The 17,254-nt window shown below is 50.9% G+C and overlaps 1 protein-coding gene across 1 annotated transcript; it reads right to left on the reverse strand.

Annotated features, from left to right (window-relative positions):
- Nucleotides 1-281: 281 nt before the first annotated feature.
- MEOX1 (mesenchyme homeobox 1) lies at nt 282-16,515 on the reverse strand (the record flags this gene model as incomplete). The annotated part of the gene is made up of 3 exons (XM_079725716.1): nt 15,991-16,515; nt 1,599-1,771; nt 282-404 (listed from the first exon to the last, which is right to left on the reverse strand). Exons 1-3 carry the CDS (start codon nt 16,457-16,459, stop codon nt 282-284), a joined length of 765 nt encoding a protein of 254 aa, XP_079581842.1. The 5' UTR covers nt 16,460-16,515.
- Between the last annotated feature and the right edge of the window lie 739 nt (nt 16,516-17,254).

The raw sequence follows: 17,254 nt of genomic DNA on the forward strand, positions 1-17,254 counted from the left end.
AGATTCACTAGGGTCCATTCTGGCTGCTGTATGACTGACTCCATGAGAAATGTGAGAAGCAAAGGCCCTGGGGAAGGGGCCGCTAAGACAGAGCAATGCTGGACAGAGCTTTCTGGGAAACTTCAAGGCTCCCAGGAACCCTGGGCAGCTTCCTATCCAAGAGTCACTGCGAGGTGTGGAGAGGCTGCCCTGGGTGGGTGGGAGAAGGTGAAGGTAGGATTGGGGTGGGGGTAGTTGGTACGGGGCTCTGTCCTCAGTCTTTTTATTCACCCTGGAGAATTTCACTCTGAACTTGGAGAGGCCGCAGAGTCCCCATCCTCGGGGTCCTGCCCAGGTGGGGAGATGGGCTGACCCCCCTTCACGCGCTTCCACTTCATCCTTCGGTTCTGGAACCACACTTTGACCTGATGAAGGAAACAGAGGAGCCTGGTCACTTCACGGCAGGTGTGACCACCTCCTCAAATTGATGCTCAAGCTACCTGGGGTGCAGCTCTGGGGACCCCCCAGCTCGAAATTCGGCTTGCCCCTCCCCACGCCTCCAAAGGCTCCAGGAATTGAAAGGGAAGACCCACCAATCAGCCCAGAGGCTTGTCTTAGGTCTCCAGATAAAGAAAGCCTGACAGAAGAACCAGTTCTAAAAGTCACACTGGCCCCACCCCCTTTCACAAGCCCCTCCCCTCCTGTGCCAAGACCCTCTCCCTCTAGCTTCTATTACCCAAGGATCTGGGAACACAGGATCAAAAGCCTCACCCTTAGGCACATTTATAAAGCACTTTTCAGCGTAGATAGCTCTGGTCTGGACATTTTCTCATCTGAGCTTCAGCATTTACCTGCAGGTAAACCTGCAGGGTGGGGTTATGACACTGCCTTACAGATGGAGACCAAGAGAGGTTAGGAGAAGACATGTCCCAGAGGTCTCAGGGCTACGAAGGGGTACAGGAAGGATCTGAATCTAAGTCCTCTGATTCTAAATCCAGCACCTTGGCAGATGCTTTCTCAACTGAAAGCTGCAATCAATTAATAATAATAATAACAATAATAATAATAATAATAATAATAATATTTTATTCCACGTCAGAGCACGGGTATGGGTGGAATGCTCTGAGAGAAAGCCCAAAACAAAGGGCTAGGAAGTTTTTCTCAGAGTGTGTTCAGGAACCAGCTGCAAATCCAAATCACCTGGAGAACTTACTAGAAATGCAGATTCCTGGTCCCACTCATTATTACTGGAAAATCGCTCTGTGGAGCTCCGGAAGCTGCATTTTAAACAGGGCCTGGATGATTCCACTGCACGCTCAAGTCTGGGGATAACCAGATCAGAGGTTTCAACCCTGGTTGCATGTGAGAATCACCTCGGGGACCTTTGATGAATTCTGATGCCTGGACTTCACCTCAGACCAGTGAAAACAATCTCTAGGGGTGGAGCCCAGACACTGGTGTTATTAGAATCTCCGCAGGTGATTGTCAGGTACAGCCAGAGTTGAGGACCACTGGACTGGGGCAGAGGGAGAAGACGAAGAAGGTTCTGGGAGAAGCGGGGGAAGAGAGGGGTATGACAGAGCACAGGAAGGGAGGGATGGCCAGAAGAGGAGGGGCACCTGCCGCTCGGAGAGGTCCAGGTTTACGGCTATCTCGTATCTCCGGAGCCGCGTCAGGTAGTTGTGATGAGCAAACTCGGCCTCGAGCTCCCGCAGCTGCTCCTTGGTGAAGGCCGTCCGCTCCTTGCGGGCCTTGCTGCTGCCCTCTGGCTTCCCTCGGTTCTCCTGGTTGTCTGGGGAGAGAGGGCCCCAAACAGGAAGAAGTGAGCCGCAAGGGCCTTGGTTCCCTTTCTTTTGTCCTCAAGCAGCGGGGCAGTCTTTCCCAGTCACTCTTATTTTGAAAGGATGCTGAGAAAGAACCCACGGTGTCCCTTTATCATTCATTCTAGCGTCTTTATCCCCAGAGAACTGGAAGGATTTTTGGATATCAACCTCAGGCACACCTCCCCCCCAACTGTTTTTAATTCCCAAAGCACAAGAAGCTGCCCTTGGCTGTTTAATGATCTCCACCCCACCTCAGTCCCCACCTACCCACAGCTTGACATTAGCAGTGGCTGTAAGTCTGTGGGGCAGGATGCTCTAAAACTGAGGTTCTCCGTTCTCAGCGACAGAAACATCGCCTAGGAACTTGTTAGAGATGCAGATCCTTAGGCCTCACCGCACACCTGCTGAATCAGAAACTACAGGAGTGGGGCCCAGCGATCTGTTTTGTTTTGTTTTTTTTCCCAAGCGATCTGTTTTAACAAGCCTTGCAGATGATTCTGACACATGGTCATGGTTACAAACCTCTGCTCTAAGACCTGGCTACTCAGAGGGTGCCTGGTGGCAGCAGTAGTGTGGCCAGGGAGCTGTCAGACTTGCAGGATCTCCATCTCACTCCATCCTCAGACCTACTGAATCAGAGTCCGCATTTCAGCCAGATCCCCAGGGGAGGTGTGTGCACGTGTAAATTGAGAAGTGCTGCCTTAAGTTTCTCCTGCTCCTCCCGCCCCCCGCCCCACAACGCTCTGACACCAGGAGGGGCCAGGTCTGGAAAGTTCATTTATGAAGGAGGCTCTGAGTTCGACAGGACAGGGGCTCAACCATAGCTGGTAACAGGGGTACAGGAATCAAGCACCTTACATGCATCAGCCACTTAATCGTCACAGTAATTCAGCCTGCCGAGTTCTAGGATGAGACCCATTTTATAGACAAGAAAACTAAGCACAGAGAAGTGAAGCAAGTTGTCCAAGTTCATCCAGTTCATCTGGCCAGTGAGTGGTGGGGACAGGAATGCAACTCAGGCAGTTTGACTCACACAGTGTTCCAGTGAAATATATGTAGGAAGGCTTTACAAACTGTAAAGTGCTGTAAACCCAGAAAGGACTGTATTGTGATCTGAACAGGGGAAGGGGCGGTGCTGGGTGGAGAAGCGCACAGGATGGAGACCGACACACCTACACAATGAACTACCAACGCGTGCCACGTGGCCGGGGAAGGGCTCCAGGAAGCACGTTTTACGCAGGACTCTTAAAAGTTAGAAGTCTTTCACTTCATTGCCCTTGTTGTACAGACAGGGAACCCGGCCAAGCGGCCAGATTGCCGAGCGGGACGGGGATGTGGAGCCCCCTTGTCCACCCCACGTTCCCGATGGGAACGTCAGCCCGCCGGTTCTTTCTAGCGCTTTCCACGCAGTCCCCCTTGTATTTCTGTCTGCGCATCCTCCGCCCCCGCGCCACGCCTCCGGGAGCCGGATAGAAGGGGGAGCCGCCCGTCCCCTCCCGACGTCCCCCGGAAAGCAGAGGAGGCGGAGGAGGGGCCGCCGCCGGGGGGCCGCCGCCGGGGGTCCCCGCAGCCCCGATGCTCGGCTGCCCGTGCCGGATCCGGGTGGGCCGCCTGCCGGGCGCGCCCGGGGGCGGGAAGGAAGGGGGCGAGTTCTCCTGCCGGGCTGTCTGCCCAGACCCCTCCGGAAGCGGAGCCGGGGCTGGCGGGGAAGGACGCGCCGCCTGGCTGGGGTCCCCCAGGAGTCTTCAGCCTTGGCTGGCGCGAGCCCTGGAGGAGGGGCGGTCACGGTCACGCCGCGGAGGGACGCCCATTCCGGAGCACATCCTCGCCTGCGCGCCCAGAGCGAGGCTGGGAAACCTGGATTGTTTCCCATCCGCTCCTGTCCAGGGGCTCAGTATTTCCCAGCCCTTCCCTTTCGCAGCGGCGGGGGTGTCGAACCCAGAGGACTTGCCCCGAGGTTTGAATCCTGGATCTTCTTGCTGGAGCCTCTGAGGAAGTCGTTTAACCTCTCTGGGCTTCTCATCCAAAAATCTACCTCCCAGAGGTTTTGGGAAGTTAGGACAAGCTGCTGTGTGTGGAAAATGCTTTTAAAACTCTAAAGCTCTGGCCAAATATAAAGTATTCTTCCGATTCTTCAATTCCTTGAGATGCCATCTGAGGGGCTGGGGTAATAGCTACCGTTTCTTAAAGGCTTCCACGTGCAAAGATGCAGTCACTGCTTTAATCCTCCCCATACACCACACGTAGGAGTAGGTAGTATTATTATCCCTTTAGCTTTGTCATGTGGATTTGTGTGATAATTTGATTAATAGTGCTCTCTCCCCAGGGAGGTAACTGCTTTTTCTCACTTGCTACTGTACCTGGCACTTAGGAGGTTCTTGCTAAATGTTTGCTAAATCCTTCTCAGTAGATAGAGGCAGAAGCAGCCTCAGAGAGGCCCGGGAACTTGCCCAGTGTGCCAGGCAGCTTTTGGGCGGCAGAATCGAGATTCGAATCCAGATCCACCTGACTAGAGCCTTGGCCATCGACCCTGGCGTCAGGTTCTCCATCTTGCGTCGACTGGCTGGCGGCTGGACCTGGACCATCGCAGCTCTGCTCGTCTCCACCTCCAGGGCTCCTGGGGGCCCTGGGTTGATGCCCACACCCACCCTCCCCTTCTCCCAGGCCTGCTGAGGTGTGCACAGGTCCCCTATGGAAACCCCCCAAATACCGCCCCCCCCACACACGCAGAGTTCTGCACATAATCCTTCCTAGAGAGAAGAAGGGGGATAAAGGGAGGAGACCTTTGGAGCTGGTCTTGGACTGTTTATGGGGGCAGCTGACTATTGTCAACCAGGCCGAACCCCTCCCTATCCACTCTCCTCTCTCCTCTTAGTATCCTGATTTAGGCACTGGGGCCTCAGGATGGGAAAGAAGGAGCCTGGGCTGGGAACTGAGTGTCTGAGCCCATGTGTGAACCTCGGGGCAACACCCACTAAAGGGGGTGGCATCTGGCACTGGGAGAACCCTTGTCCCTCATCAGCTTCCCAGAGGGGTAAGAGCTTTCATCACTGTTAGAAATGACAGGGCTTCCCTGGTGGCGCAGTGGTTGAGAGTCCGCCTGCCGATGCAGGGGACACGGGTTCGTGCCCCGGTCCGGGAAGATCCCACATGCCGCGGAGCGGCTGGGCCCGTGAGCCGTGGCCGCTGAGCCTGCGCGTCCGGAGCCTGTGCTCCACAACAGGAGAGGCCACAACAGGAGAGGCCACAACAGTGAGAGGCCCGCATACCGCAAAAAAAAAAAAAAAAAAAAAAATGACAAAGGAGCCAGAAGTATGGCAAGTTAGCTATGAAAACGAAAGTGGAAGTTATGATTCTCTTTGTTCTGCAATAGTATAAAAAACTGTAACATTTTCATCAAGATAGGAAAAGACAAAGAAAAATGATAAGTACTTTTCTACCGTTTCTGGCCAGGGAGTGTCCATCCTGCTGGCTCACATGCACAGGTCCTATGCATACTACCCCCAAGATGGTTTGATTCCTTTGTTGGGGAGCCTCCCTCCCCTCTCTGGCCTCAGTTTCCCCACGGGTAGAAGTATGGGATTGGGCTGGGCCTTCTTCCCTGGGCGAGCTGTTGTCAGAGTTCTTTTCCAATACGCCACCCTGGCACTCTCTTCTCTCCCTACTCCCTCTTCTGTTGAGAAACCCCGGCCTGGAATCTGAGGTCCTTTCCAGTTTCAAGGATTCTTGTCTTGGCCCCAGGTTACACCCTTCAGTCAGAAGGAAGGAACTACGTGTTGTGTATTCTGTCCCAAGGCCCTCCGCAGCCTTCCCAAGGTCCTCAGCCCAACGACCAGGGCTATGCTGGGAATTTCTCTCTCCCTCTGACATGCACAGCTCCCCAAGCCTGGAGCTGCGTGGAAGGGAGTTGTGTTTGCAGAGATTTCTGAGGACCTGTTGGAGAGCCTGAGCGTCAGCTGGCTCCAAGAAAGGGCTCTCTGACCTTGGGCAAGTCCCTTAAGTTCTCTGAGCTTCAGTTTCCTCATTTGTAAAACACAGTAGCCTCACCCACTGTGATCAGAAGGCGTCTGAGAAGGTAAAACGAGATGGGTAATGTGTGTTAACACTTAGCACAGTGCCTGGCACACAGCTGAGGCTCCTTTTGGAGAACCGTCAGAAGAGGTTCTACTGGAGATGATGTTGGAGAGATGACACAGGCAGAGATAAAACACAGTGCATCTCAAGGTACCGCGTCTCCAGAGCTGTGTGGAAGGGATGCCTTTTCAATGTCTGGCCTTTTAACTGTTTTCCCTTCTCCACTACTTTTGCACATTTGTACTTGAATCTGTGTCTCTATTGCTTCCAGGCACAGTAACTAGAACTGATCAGCGTGACGATCCACGTCAGTCCTCCTGGTCCTGATTCTTCCTCAGGGCCAGCGGGTGCCTCTTCCAGGACTGCAGAGGGAGAAGGCCGGTTCTCAGCTGGCTGCCTCTGTGGTTAAGGAGGAGCCCCCCGGCCCCGCCCCACTCTCTGCACACCCTCAGAGGGAGCAGAGCCATGATGGAATGGTCCAGAGCGCCCAGAGAAATGCAAACAGGATGTGTGTGTGATTGCGGTTTCCACCATGAGCTTTTACACCATCCGAGGTAAATTAGTTCATAAATAGCTGTCACGTTTGGCAGACCTTCTTAAAGTTAGCAGACAGCTTTATCGGAACTACGGGGAGGTTCAGATAGACCTTGGGGAACGTGCCTTTTTGGAGTCCTGTATTCCTACGCCCCAACTCTCACAGCCAGTTAACATAAATTTCTATCCAGGACCAGATAGACAGCCACAAGTCCCACATTCAAGTAGCACTTTGCAGTTGACAACTGACAATGGATTTCTTTCCCCCAGAGATAAACTTCTTTTGGGCTTTCCTCTGTACTACAGAATCATAGAATAGTAGACCTGGAAGGGGACTTAAGAGATGATCTGATGTGGCCTTTACATCTTACAGGTGAGCCTAGAGAAGGTAAGAAACTTGCCTAAAGACACACAGCAAGTTAGCAGCAGAATTGGGCTGAGAAGCCAGATTTCCTTTATAGGAAGCTATTTCCTGACTGTTAGGCTGCTTCCTACTGGATCCTCTTAATTATCCTGTGAGGTAGGTAAGGTACACATTAGCCCACGGAACAGATGAGGAAATTAAGACCCAGAGACTAAATGGCTTGCCAGAAGTCCCCTGGGACCAGTTCAGGCTACGTCACACTGCTCTGCAGGTGTGATGAGTATGGAGCTGTGATCGCTCCAGGGATGGCGTCTGGGTCTGGGTCCAGGTCTGCCTCCCTGGGACTCCCCTTGGCAAATCCTCTGAAAATGGGGTCTACAGCTTCCTGAGCTACAGACTTTCAACTTCAAAGGGAGGAGTCAAAGCCCTGAAAATAGACAAGACCTGGATGGAGCCAGTCCCAAAACCAGATGGGCGTTTGCATCCAGACCTCCCTGGCTTCCTGGGACTGGCTTGACTTTCTCTCTGGGCCCCGACCCACCTCAATGTCCGGGCCCTTTCTGTCTCCCATGGGGGCCTGAAGAGATCTGGTGAGGCTCCCAGCCTCTTTGAGGAGCCCAGCAGTGGGGCTGGGGGATTCAGGGAGGGGAATACCTGGGGCTAGAGTCGTCTTTGCTGAGAGTCCCAGGTGGCGGGGGGTGGGTGAGGGTGGACAGTGATGAGGGAGAGTGGAATGGACTGGGTGAGGAGATGGGGTGTGGGGACCATGGAAGAGGGGAGCAGAGGAGTGGAGGGGTACGGGGGCGCTGGAAACGAGAGGCTGGAACAGCAGCAAGTTTCTGAGACGGTTGGGGCAGGCGTGAGCAGCGCTGGGCTTTGTTTGTGTTTATCAGTTCCAGATGTCACCCTCAGCTGTCACCGAAGGAAGTGTAGGCTTCAGGACCCAGGGCCCACTGCTCACACTGCTCCTCCACCACTGAGTTCAAGGAAAACATGACACAGAAGAGGCTGGAATGGGGGTGGGGACTGCGAGAGGAATCCTGGCCAGAGGCCAGGGCACCCTGATTCCATGAATGGAGTGGGCACTGGGGAAGCTGGCCCCAGGGGTCTGCAGGGGCCTCGAGTCCTGCCCCTCAGAAAGGGGTGAGTGTGGATTTGAGATCACTCAGCCTGATACTCGGTGTCACGTTTGTGACCCAGGCGACACTCACTGAGGTTGTCCATTTATTTTGTTATTACCTCCTTTCCTTCTTCCTCTGTTCAACAGCCTGCTTTGTTAGAGATTCATTCGTAAAACAGTCTCCACTTTTTTTTCTTCTCTCTTGATGGGCGTAAGATAAGAATGTGGGGATCTGCTTGTGGCCAGAAGCAACGCTCTGTCTGAATGGACAAACTCTAGTGGCCAGTGGACCCGGGACTGGAGCATTTGTCCCACTGCTAGAACTTTGTCCCTGTGCCCTCTGTTTATGGGCTGAACTGTGTCCTCCCACCAATTAATATGTTGAAATTCTAACCCCCAGTACTTCTGAATGTGACTGTATTTTGAGATAGGGTCTTTCAAGAGGGGATTAAATTAAAATGAGGCAGTTAGGGTGAGCCCTAATCCAATCTGCCTAGTGTCTGCATAAGAAGAGATTAGGACACACAGAGAGCCACCAGGGATGTGCACGCACAGAGGAAAGGCCATGTGAAGACACGACAAAAAGGCGGCTGTCTGCCAGCCAAAGAGAGAAGCCTCGGCAGAAACCAAACCTGCTAGCATCTTGATCTTTGACTTCCAGCTTCCAGAACTGGGGGAAAATAAATGTCTGTTGTTTAAGCTACCCAGTCTGAGCTATTTGTTTTGGCGGCCCAAGCAAACTAAGATGCCCCCAACTCCCCATAGCCGTGCTTAACACTGAGGACAGAGAGGGAGCAAGGCCACTGGGGGGTGCTTGGCAAGGCTGATGCAAGGCCATAGGGACGGCTCTGCAAATCAGAAAAAGGTGCCATTTCCTCTAGACTGGCGAGCACAGTCACTTGTCCATGTGGCAGCTGGGCCCTCTCGTTGCCCAGCTGTGAGCCCCCCTAACTGCCTGGCTGTGGTGGGTCCCCTTTGTTGCTCAGCCACAGCAGCTCCAGCCATGGGAGTACTTGGGATGCAACCCCAGTACCCTGTAGCGGATTCCTGCAAGTCCAGCCTGCATGTGGATATTTACACATCTTTCTGACCCAGCACTCACCCTGACCCTGGGCTGGTTTTATGACTGAAGTCTGGCTCTCTGCACACTTTTTTGTGAGTGAGACTGTAAAAATCCTGATGCGTTTTACAGAAGCACATCACGCTTGGTGAAAACCCTCATGCCAGGCAGTGGAGCCACTCTCAGAGAGAAAGTGAGAAAATGAATGAGTGAATGCCGGGCTGCACTAGAGGCTATTGGCCAGACATTGAATGAGCTTCTCCTGTGTACAAATAGGTGCTAGGGAGACTGCACAGGTGAATCAGATAGCATTCCAACCCTCTAGACACTTCAATTTTAAGGAAAAAGGCAGCTATATGCATCTAGAACTCTGGATACGGGCCAACTGTGGTTTGATTCTGAGATGGAGATGTCAGCAAGGTATGCTCCATGTGTGAGGGGAGAGAGGTCATGAAAGGATTCTTGGACACTCAACAAACTAAGAGTAGAAGGAAATTATCTCAATATAATAAAGGCCATATATGAAAAGCCCATAGCTAACATCACACTCAGTGGTGAAAAACTGAAATAGTTTCCTCTAATATCAGAAACCAGGGAAAGGATGCCCACTCTCACCATTTCTATTCAATATAATACTGAAAGTCCTAGCCAGAGCACTCAGGCAAGAAAAAGAAATAAAAGGCATCTAAATCAGAAAGGAAGAAGTAAAGTAATCTCTGTTTATAGATGAAATAATCTTGTATGTGGAAAACCCTGAAGATTCCACAAAAGCCTCTTAGAACTAATAAATAAATTCAGCAAGGTCGCAGGTTACAGAATCAGCATGCACAAATCATTTGTGTTTCTATACATGAACAATGAACAATCCAAAAGGGAAATTAAGAAAACAATCCCATTTATAATAGCATCAAAAAGGATAAGATACGTAGGAATAAACTGAACTAAAGAGGCAAAAGACTTTTACAATGAAAATTACAAAACATTGCTGAAAGAAATTAAAGGCACAAATAAATGGAAAGACATCCTGTGTTCATGGATTGAAAGACTTAATATTGTTAAAACGTCCATACTACCCAAAGTGATCTTCAGGTTCAATGCCATCCCTATCAAAATCCCAATGGCATTTTTTTTGCAAGAATAGAAAAAAAAAATCATCCAAAAATTCACATGGGATCTCAAAGAACCCTGAATAGCCAAAACAATCTTGAGAAAGAAAAACAAAGCTGGAGGCCTCAGGCTTCCTGATTTCAAAACATATTACAAAGATACAGTAATCAAATCGTTATGGTACTGGCACAAAAACAGACACTTAGATCAATGGAACAGAATAGAGAGTCCAGAAGTGAGCCCTCACATAGATGGTCAAATGATCTTCAACAAATGTGCCAAGGCTACACAGTGGGGAAGGCACAGTCTTCAACAAATGGTGCTGGGAAAACTGGATCTCCACAGGCAAACAAATAAAGTTGGATCCTTACCTTACAACATATGTAAAAATTAACTCAAAATGCATTAAAGACCTAAAAATGTAAGACCTAAAACTAGAAAACTCCTAGAAGAAAACATGGAGGAAAAGCTTCATGACATTGGATTTGGTGATGATTTCTTGGATATGACACAAAAAGCACAGTCAACAAAAGCAAAAATAGACAAAACTACGTCAAACTTAAAAATTTCTGTGTAGCAAAGGAAACGATCAGCAGAATAAAAAGGCAACCTAAGGAATGGGAGAAAATACTTGTGGACCATATGTCTGATAAGGGATTAATATCCAGAATATACAAAAAACTCCTGCAAGTCAACAACAAAAATCAAACAGTCCAATTTAAACCTGGACAGAGGACTTGAATAGACATTTCTCCAAAGAAGATATACAAATGGCCAATAAGTATATGAAAAGATGCTCAACATCACCAGTCATTAGGGAAATACAAATCAAAACCACAATGAAGCATCACCTCATACCTACTAGCATGACTACTATCAAAAAACCACCGGAAAATAACAAGTGTTGGCAAGGATGTGGAGAAAGGAGAAATTGGAACTCTGCACTGTTGGTGGGATTGTAAAATAGTACAGCTGCTATGGAAAACAGTATGGAGGTTCCTCAAAAAATTAAGAATGGAATTACCACCTGACACAGCAGTCCTACTTCTGGGTATATATCCAAAAGAATTCAAAGCAGGATCTCGAAGAGATATTTGCACACCCATGTTCATTGCAGAATTATTCATAATAGCCAAGAGGTGGAAGCAGCCCAAGTGTCCACTGACAGATGAATGGATGAAGAAAATGTGCACACACATACAATAGAATATTATTCAGCCCTAAAAAGTAAAGAAATCCTATCATATGCTACAACATGGATGAGCCTTGAGGACATTGTGCTAAGTGAGCTAAACCAGTCACAAAAAGACAGATACTGCTTGATTCCACTTACATGAGGTATCTAAAGTAATCACATTTTTAGAAACCGGAGGGTAGAATGCTGGTTGCCAGGGCCCGTGGGGAGAGGGTAAAGGGGAGTTGTTTTTCAACGGATATAGAGTTTTCCTTTTATAAGATGAAAAAGTTCTAGAGATTGTTGCACACCAATATATGCATATAGTTAATGCTTCCGAACTGCACACTCAAAAATGGTAATGATGGTAAATCTTACATTCTGTGTTCTTGACCACAATTTTTAAAAAAGCAGATTTCAGATGCAAGATGTTCAAAGGTAAGAAGTCTCAGGGGAGCTCATTTATGAAGTTATAAGCTGTATTTATAAAATCAGCACAGGTTCTAGCGATCCTGTAGTTTGAAACTTCTAAACTGTAACTTTCACTGAAATGATGCTAGGTACAAGCGGAGTCATAAAGGAAGGAAAGAAAGGGAGGGTCCTTGGAGTAGGTGGCTTTCAAGCTGGATGTTAAAATAAGTAGGCGGAAGAGCCCAGCAAGAGAAGGGTGTTTGAGGCAAGGCGAAGAACTGAGCAAATGCGGGGGTGGGGGGGGGGCGGGGGCATGGGGAGAAACAGTGGGGTGCCTTTGCAAGGCAAGTAAACTGGTACGGTTTCGTGGCAAGGTGAGTGGAGATGGAGGTGGGAGGGGTGGCCTGTAGCGGGAAATAAGCAGGGAAAGAGGCCAGTCTGTGGAGGATTTTTCAACCTCAGGGGAAATTGAGAGTGCGCGTAAGCTGCGCAGGGGGAGGTGGACATCAGATCTTGCAGGGGAGAAATCGGGGAAGGAGGAGCCCTGGGAGGCACGCGTGTTGGAGCTGCAGGAGGATGGGGCAAAGCGAGTCTGATGAAGGCAGAGTGAGTGTGTCAGAGTGTCGGCGAGGGGCGCTGAGCTGATCCGGGCCACCGCGACTCTCCCAGGCGGGCGATCAGATTCACCTGTAGCCGGGCTGATCACGCGCGACCTTCCCTTGAACCCCGTCAGGAAATCACCGCGAAATCCTTCATTCCCATAAATTAAAGACGACCACGGTAGCAACGACAGATTGGGGGCAAACAAGAGTGGCCTTGCAGCTGTCCTTGCCAGCAGGGGTCTTTAACACCGCCTGGCCCCAGGGCGGGAGTCGTTGGGATGAGTTAATATCACAGCTGTCTCCTAAATCAGTTTTGTGCTGTGAACCAACAGAAAGTCTCAGGGTAGGAGCCGAGGACCCCTGCTTTCCTGACCATTTCCTTGAGCAAATCAGCTCCACTTCCAGTAATGGGGAGTGATGGGGGAGCAGCTGGGACTGGCAGAGGAAGAAGAGGAGAGAGCAGAGAACGTTCCTTTTGAAACAAACTTTCAGTAACTTTCTGTTACTGGACCCCCCTGGCCCGGCCAGCCAGTATGGGACACGTTTACCAGGCATGACTCACCCCCTACCCCAGCCTCTCTGGCAGATCTCTGCGCTCCAGGCTCCTAATTAATGGCAACTGGATTTCAGGACCAGCAATGATCGCGAGAAATTCCCACATCTTATACCCCAGACTCAGGAATTTCTAACACAGCGTATTTGAAATATTCAATTCCACTGTCCCCCACAACATAGGGCTATTTATCAGATTCTATGTTCTGAAGACTGGATCTGGAAATATGGGCCTAATACCATTCATAGCTGCTATTTATCGAACTCATGTGCCAGGCACAGTGTTAATCTCACAGGTCACAGAATTTAACCTTCACAGTGACTCCATATGGAGAGTGATTTTGTTATGGTCCCATTTTACAGCTGGGGAAACAGGGGCTCCAAGAATTTAAGACCTTTCCCAAAGTCAAGCAGCCAAAAGTGGCAGTGCCGACCCTGCAACCTGACTGCCTGATTGTGAAGCACAATGGAAAACACACTTCTGAGCAATGCTGGTTAACCTTCCAGAGATGGCTTAGCAGGGGCCAGGGTGAGGTGCGTGAGACACGATGAGTGCAAAATGCAAGGGGTGTCCAAAACCTCAGTAATCAAGAGAAAGAATATTTTAACGCAAAGTTTTAAAAAATCAAAATTAATACAAAAATCCACAACGAGCAGAATGTCAAAATTTAACATAGAGAATCCAACCAGTGGCTCAGGATTGGTAGGGTGGGGCGGGGGCCTTTGCGGGTTTGTCTCTTGTGAACTGAACTCCAGACTCTCGGAGTTGGTTGTGAGCCTTGTCCATCGCTTTCCCTTTTCTTTAGGCTCTTACAAAACTGGTCTTTCCTGCCTCCTTCCCCTTCAGTTAAATTCTGAAGGAAGATGCAAGCAGCCATGCAATAAAGGTTTCCATGCTGACCAGAGAGGGTCTGGAACCCCAGAGAATGAATGAGAGTCAGCTTGCTGTGCCCCGTTTTGTGCGACTGCTGCTTCTGAGGGAACCTCGAGGAAGAACCCAGGCTCCCTCCTGGGTGGGAACCTCCCCCCGCCAGAGGCTGACCCTATGAAGAGGGTGCTCTGGGGTAACCCTATGAAGAGGGTGCTCTGGGGTGGCCAGCTGCTTGGCAAGTGAGCAGCGCCATCCATGGGCCACTCGCTAAAAGGAAAGATGGTGCACTTGGGTCTTGCTGAAACATGGAATGAGCTTGCCGAAGCCCAGCCCTTGGCTTTGCCCACGCCTTCCCAATGCTCTTGGCTCTCAGTTCCCTGGAAAGTGGCTGGATGCAGCCAAGGTGGATGTGGGCAGAGATGGAGGAGCCACAGTGGAAGGCGCCAAGGAGGGGAGAGCTCTTCAACTAGGCGCAGAGCCAAGTGGCTGACAGCTCACTGGAGAGGAGAAGCAGAAAGTGCCCCATTCTCTGCAAATCTCCATCCAGGCTTAGGAATAGTTCAGGGTTGAACTGGCTGGGGATTTAAAGGGCCCTTCTATTTAGCAGCCAGGAAGGCTGTGGTTTTTACCATCCACTGTGAGCACAATGAGGGGCTTCTTTAAGCATGGAGATCAGGTATTTCAAAATGAGGATTCTGCTTGAAATCTACTGAAGGGTGTGGGATTCTGGGTCTGAAGTCTGGGGTTTGAACTTTCTTCTAGGGTGACCAACTGTCCCGGGGACACTGGACATTCAATGCTAAAACCAGAAAAGTCCTGGGTACGTCGAGATGAGTGGGTCACTCTGTTTTGACTCCATGCTAGCAGAGATCCCCTCAGACTTTTCAGTCTCTCCTTTTCCACATGTAAAGAATCAAGTCACTGACAAGACCTGCTGTACCAAACTCGAAAACTTGTGGGACTCAAAAGAGTTATCGTATGTTTCCTGCAGCACCTCGAACCCCCTAGATCACAGCACATCCACTGCCGGACAGGTATCTGCTGGCTTCTCCTCCCTCTCAGTCTGAACTCTTTGGGGGTGAGACCACCTTATTCATCCGTGCAGTCCCAGGACCTCTGCCAATGCTTGGCAAAAAAAAAAGATACTCGGGAAATCTGTGCTACTTTGAAAGTGCTTCGTAAAGCAAAGCAGAGAGTGTTCTCGTTGGTTAGTCGGTCCCTCATTTGCTGCCTGCCCCTTGTTAGCCCCATGAAAGGTCTTCTGTAGGTTCAGACAGACAGATGTGCCCCAAGGGCGGCCGTCAGGAGGACGTAGTGGGGCAGTGGGGGCAGGAGGCAAGGGCACTGTCTTGTTCCGAGCAAGGTGGGGACAGGGAACCAGAGAAAAGGTGAATGGGCAGTGAGAGAGGCTGGGGGGGGGGGCAGTCCCACAGGGAAATGAGGAAACAACAGGTCCTCCCAACCAGGAGGAGATGGACTTTAGCTGGGATCTGAACAAGCAGGTCGGCTCCATCATCTGGCCTCTGCTGCTCCAACGCCGAGCAGGGCTTTACCTGCATTCTGAGGTCCAGTGCTTGCCTTTTGCTGCCTGCTTCCCTGACTTTCTCCAAGACTGGCAATCCCTCAGGAGGGCTCCTCAGAGGAGTGGCCTTTTGTGGGGGGGTCACCCAGACCTTAGCATGCTGAGCTGCCCCTTGGCCTGGGCACAGCCCAGCTGCAGAGGGCGATACCTCATGGGCAGTCTGCCCCAAATCTTACTGCCTGCCTCTTGCGTCCCTGTGCTATGTCTGCTTCTCTCCCTCTAGACTCCTGGAGACACAGAGTCCTGGTTCGACTTGACTGCCCGGGGTCCCAGCCTTGGTCCTAGCCCTCCGAGCCTTGGTCTCAGCTGACTTCCCTGGGGAGCAAGCCCTGGGGCTCTGGGACCATTTGGACCTGGCTGGGGCATGGTGGGGAGAAGCGTGACCCAGAGGCAGCGTGGCTCAGGAAAGCCCCTCTCCAGCCCTTGCCAGCCTGTACCCAGAGGCTCCGGCCCACATGTCCTTCAAATCTTTGTGGATTCGGTTTCGTTCTCTTGCCAGCACATCCTTCCCAGGGCCCAGGAGAGCTGAGGACACAGACGTAGCCCCCGTCACCAGAGAATCCTAGAACTCTGAGTAGAAGCAACCCCAAAGGTAACTGTTCTAAGTCTCCTGCCTTTGAGTAGATTATATCATATTGCTCCGCATTCATGGTCAGGATACCTAGGCTCAGAGAGGGCAAGCAACCTTCTCAAGGTCACACAGCAAAGGAACGGTCAGCTGTTCCTCAGCCACTTACCTGAACTCTCCTTTTTCCGCCTGGTTGACTTCTTCTCCGTCCCATTGGCAGTGCTCCCAAGGACCTCGTAGTCCTCGCCTGGGCCTCCCGTGGTGTCCACCAGGCCTGGGCTGCTGGCCCCCATCTCCTTGGAGCCCCCTACTGGGCCCGGGTTGAGCCTATGCCGGGCCTCCGAGACAGGGAAGTGCCAGTCAGGGGGTTGTGGGAAGGCGGGGTGCTGCTCAGTGAAGCCGCGCTCCTCCCGGGGTAGGCTGTGTGGGGTGGCCGCCAGGCAGGAGGCCGAGAAGTCAGGGTACGCTGCCGTTGCTGTCGCTGGGAAGTCTGGTTTCTGGTGGAAGGAGAACGGGGTTGGCGGGTAGTGGGGGAGGCCTGAGGCCCCACTGCCGTCTGAGTGAGGGTTTCGAAGGCAGCCCCAGACCGGGGCTGGGGGATGGGGGCCCCTCATGCAGCTGCTGGCCACTGGATCCATCTGCTGTCTGATGCACGCCTCAGTCCTTTCAAAGGCTGGAGTCTTACACTTTTTATATTCAAAGTGTTAAAAATGCAAAAAAAAAAATTTTTTTTTTAACAGGAGGGAAAAAGGTTCAACAGAAAATTCACCCCAGGAACCAAAACAAAAACCAAAGCTAAAGTTGTTCCTTTCAGCTACGCACACATGTGTCTGGCCACACATACGTGTGCCCGCACCTATATTGGACTTCGTTCCTGGCTTCCTGGTCCGCCCCTCCGACACACCAACCTGCCTAGTGGGGTCCCCTGTACGTGTATTTGTCGCCGATGACACTAAACATTTTCACTGTCCCAGCCCAGACGCACCAGCTGATGAGTGCTTGTCTTGGAGCCCGCAGCAAATGCCTGCAAAGAGCTGGTCCAGGGCTGCTGAGACACACTTTTAAATCCTGCGGTGGGGAGAGAGTGACAGATTTCTGAAGTGAAATGTGAGAGAGGAGAGGGAGGGGTTAACCAGCACACACACGATCCCCTCCAACCAAAACCCGAGCAGGCAACTATTAATCATCAGAAACCTTATATGCACATCTAATGGGATTTGCAGATGGAGTCTTTTAAAGAAACATTGTCTGTATTTTTTTTTTTTAAAGGAAAGAGAGCAGCACACACACAATTTCTTTAATGTTTCTCCTGTAACACTATGAAGTTATTTTATTGCACTGTTAACAAAATTCCCCAAGTCTTGGATTTGGAAAAAGACTTAAGTCATATCCAGAATCCATCAAGTGCCAAATTCCAGGGAGTGAAGTGGGAA

The sequence above is a fragment of the Hyperoodon ampullatus genome, assembly GCF_949752795.1.
Source record: "Hyperoodon ampullatus genome assembly, chromosome: 19".
In the NCBI taxonomy this organism is placed as follows: Eukaryota; Metazoa; Chordata; class Mammalia; order Artiodactyla; family Ziphiidae; genus Hyperoodon; species Hyperoodon ampullatus.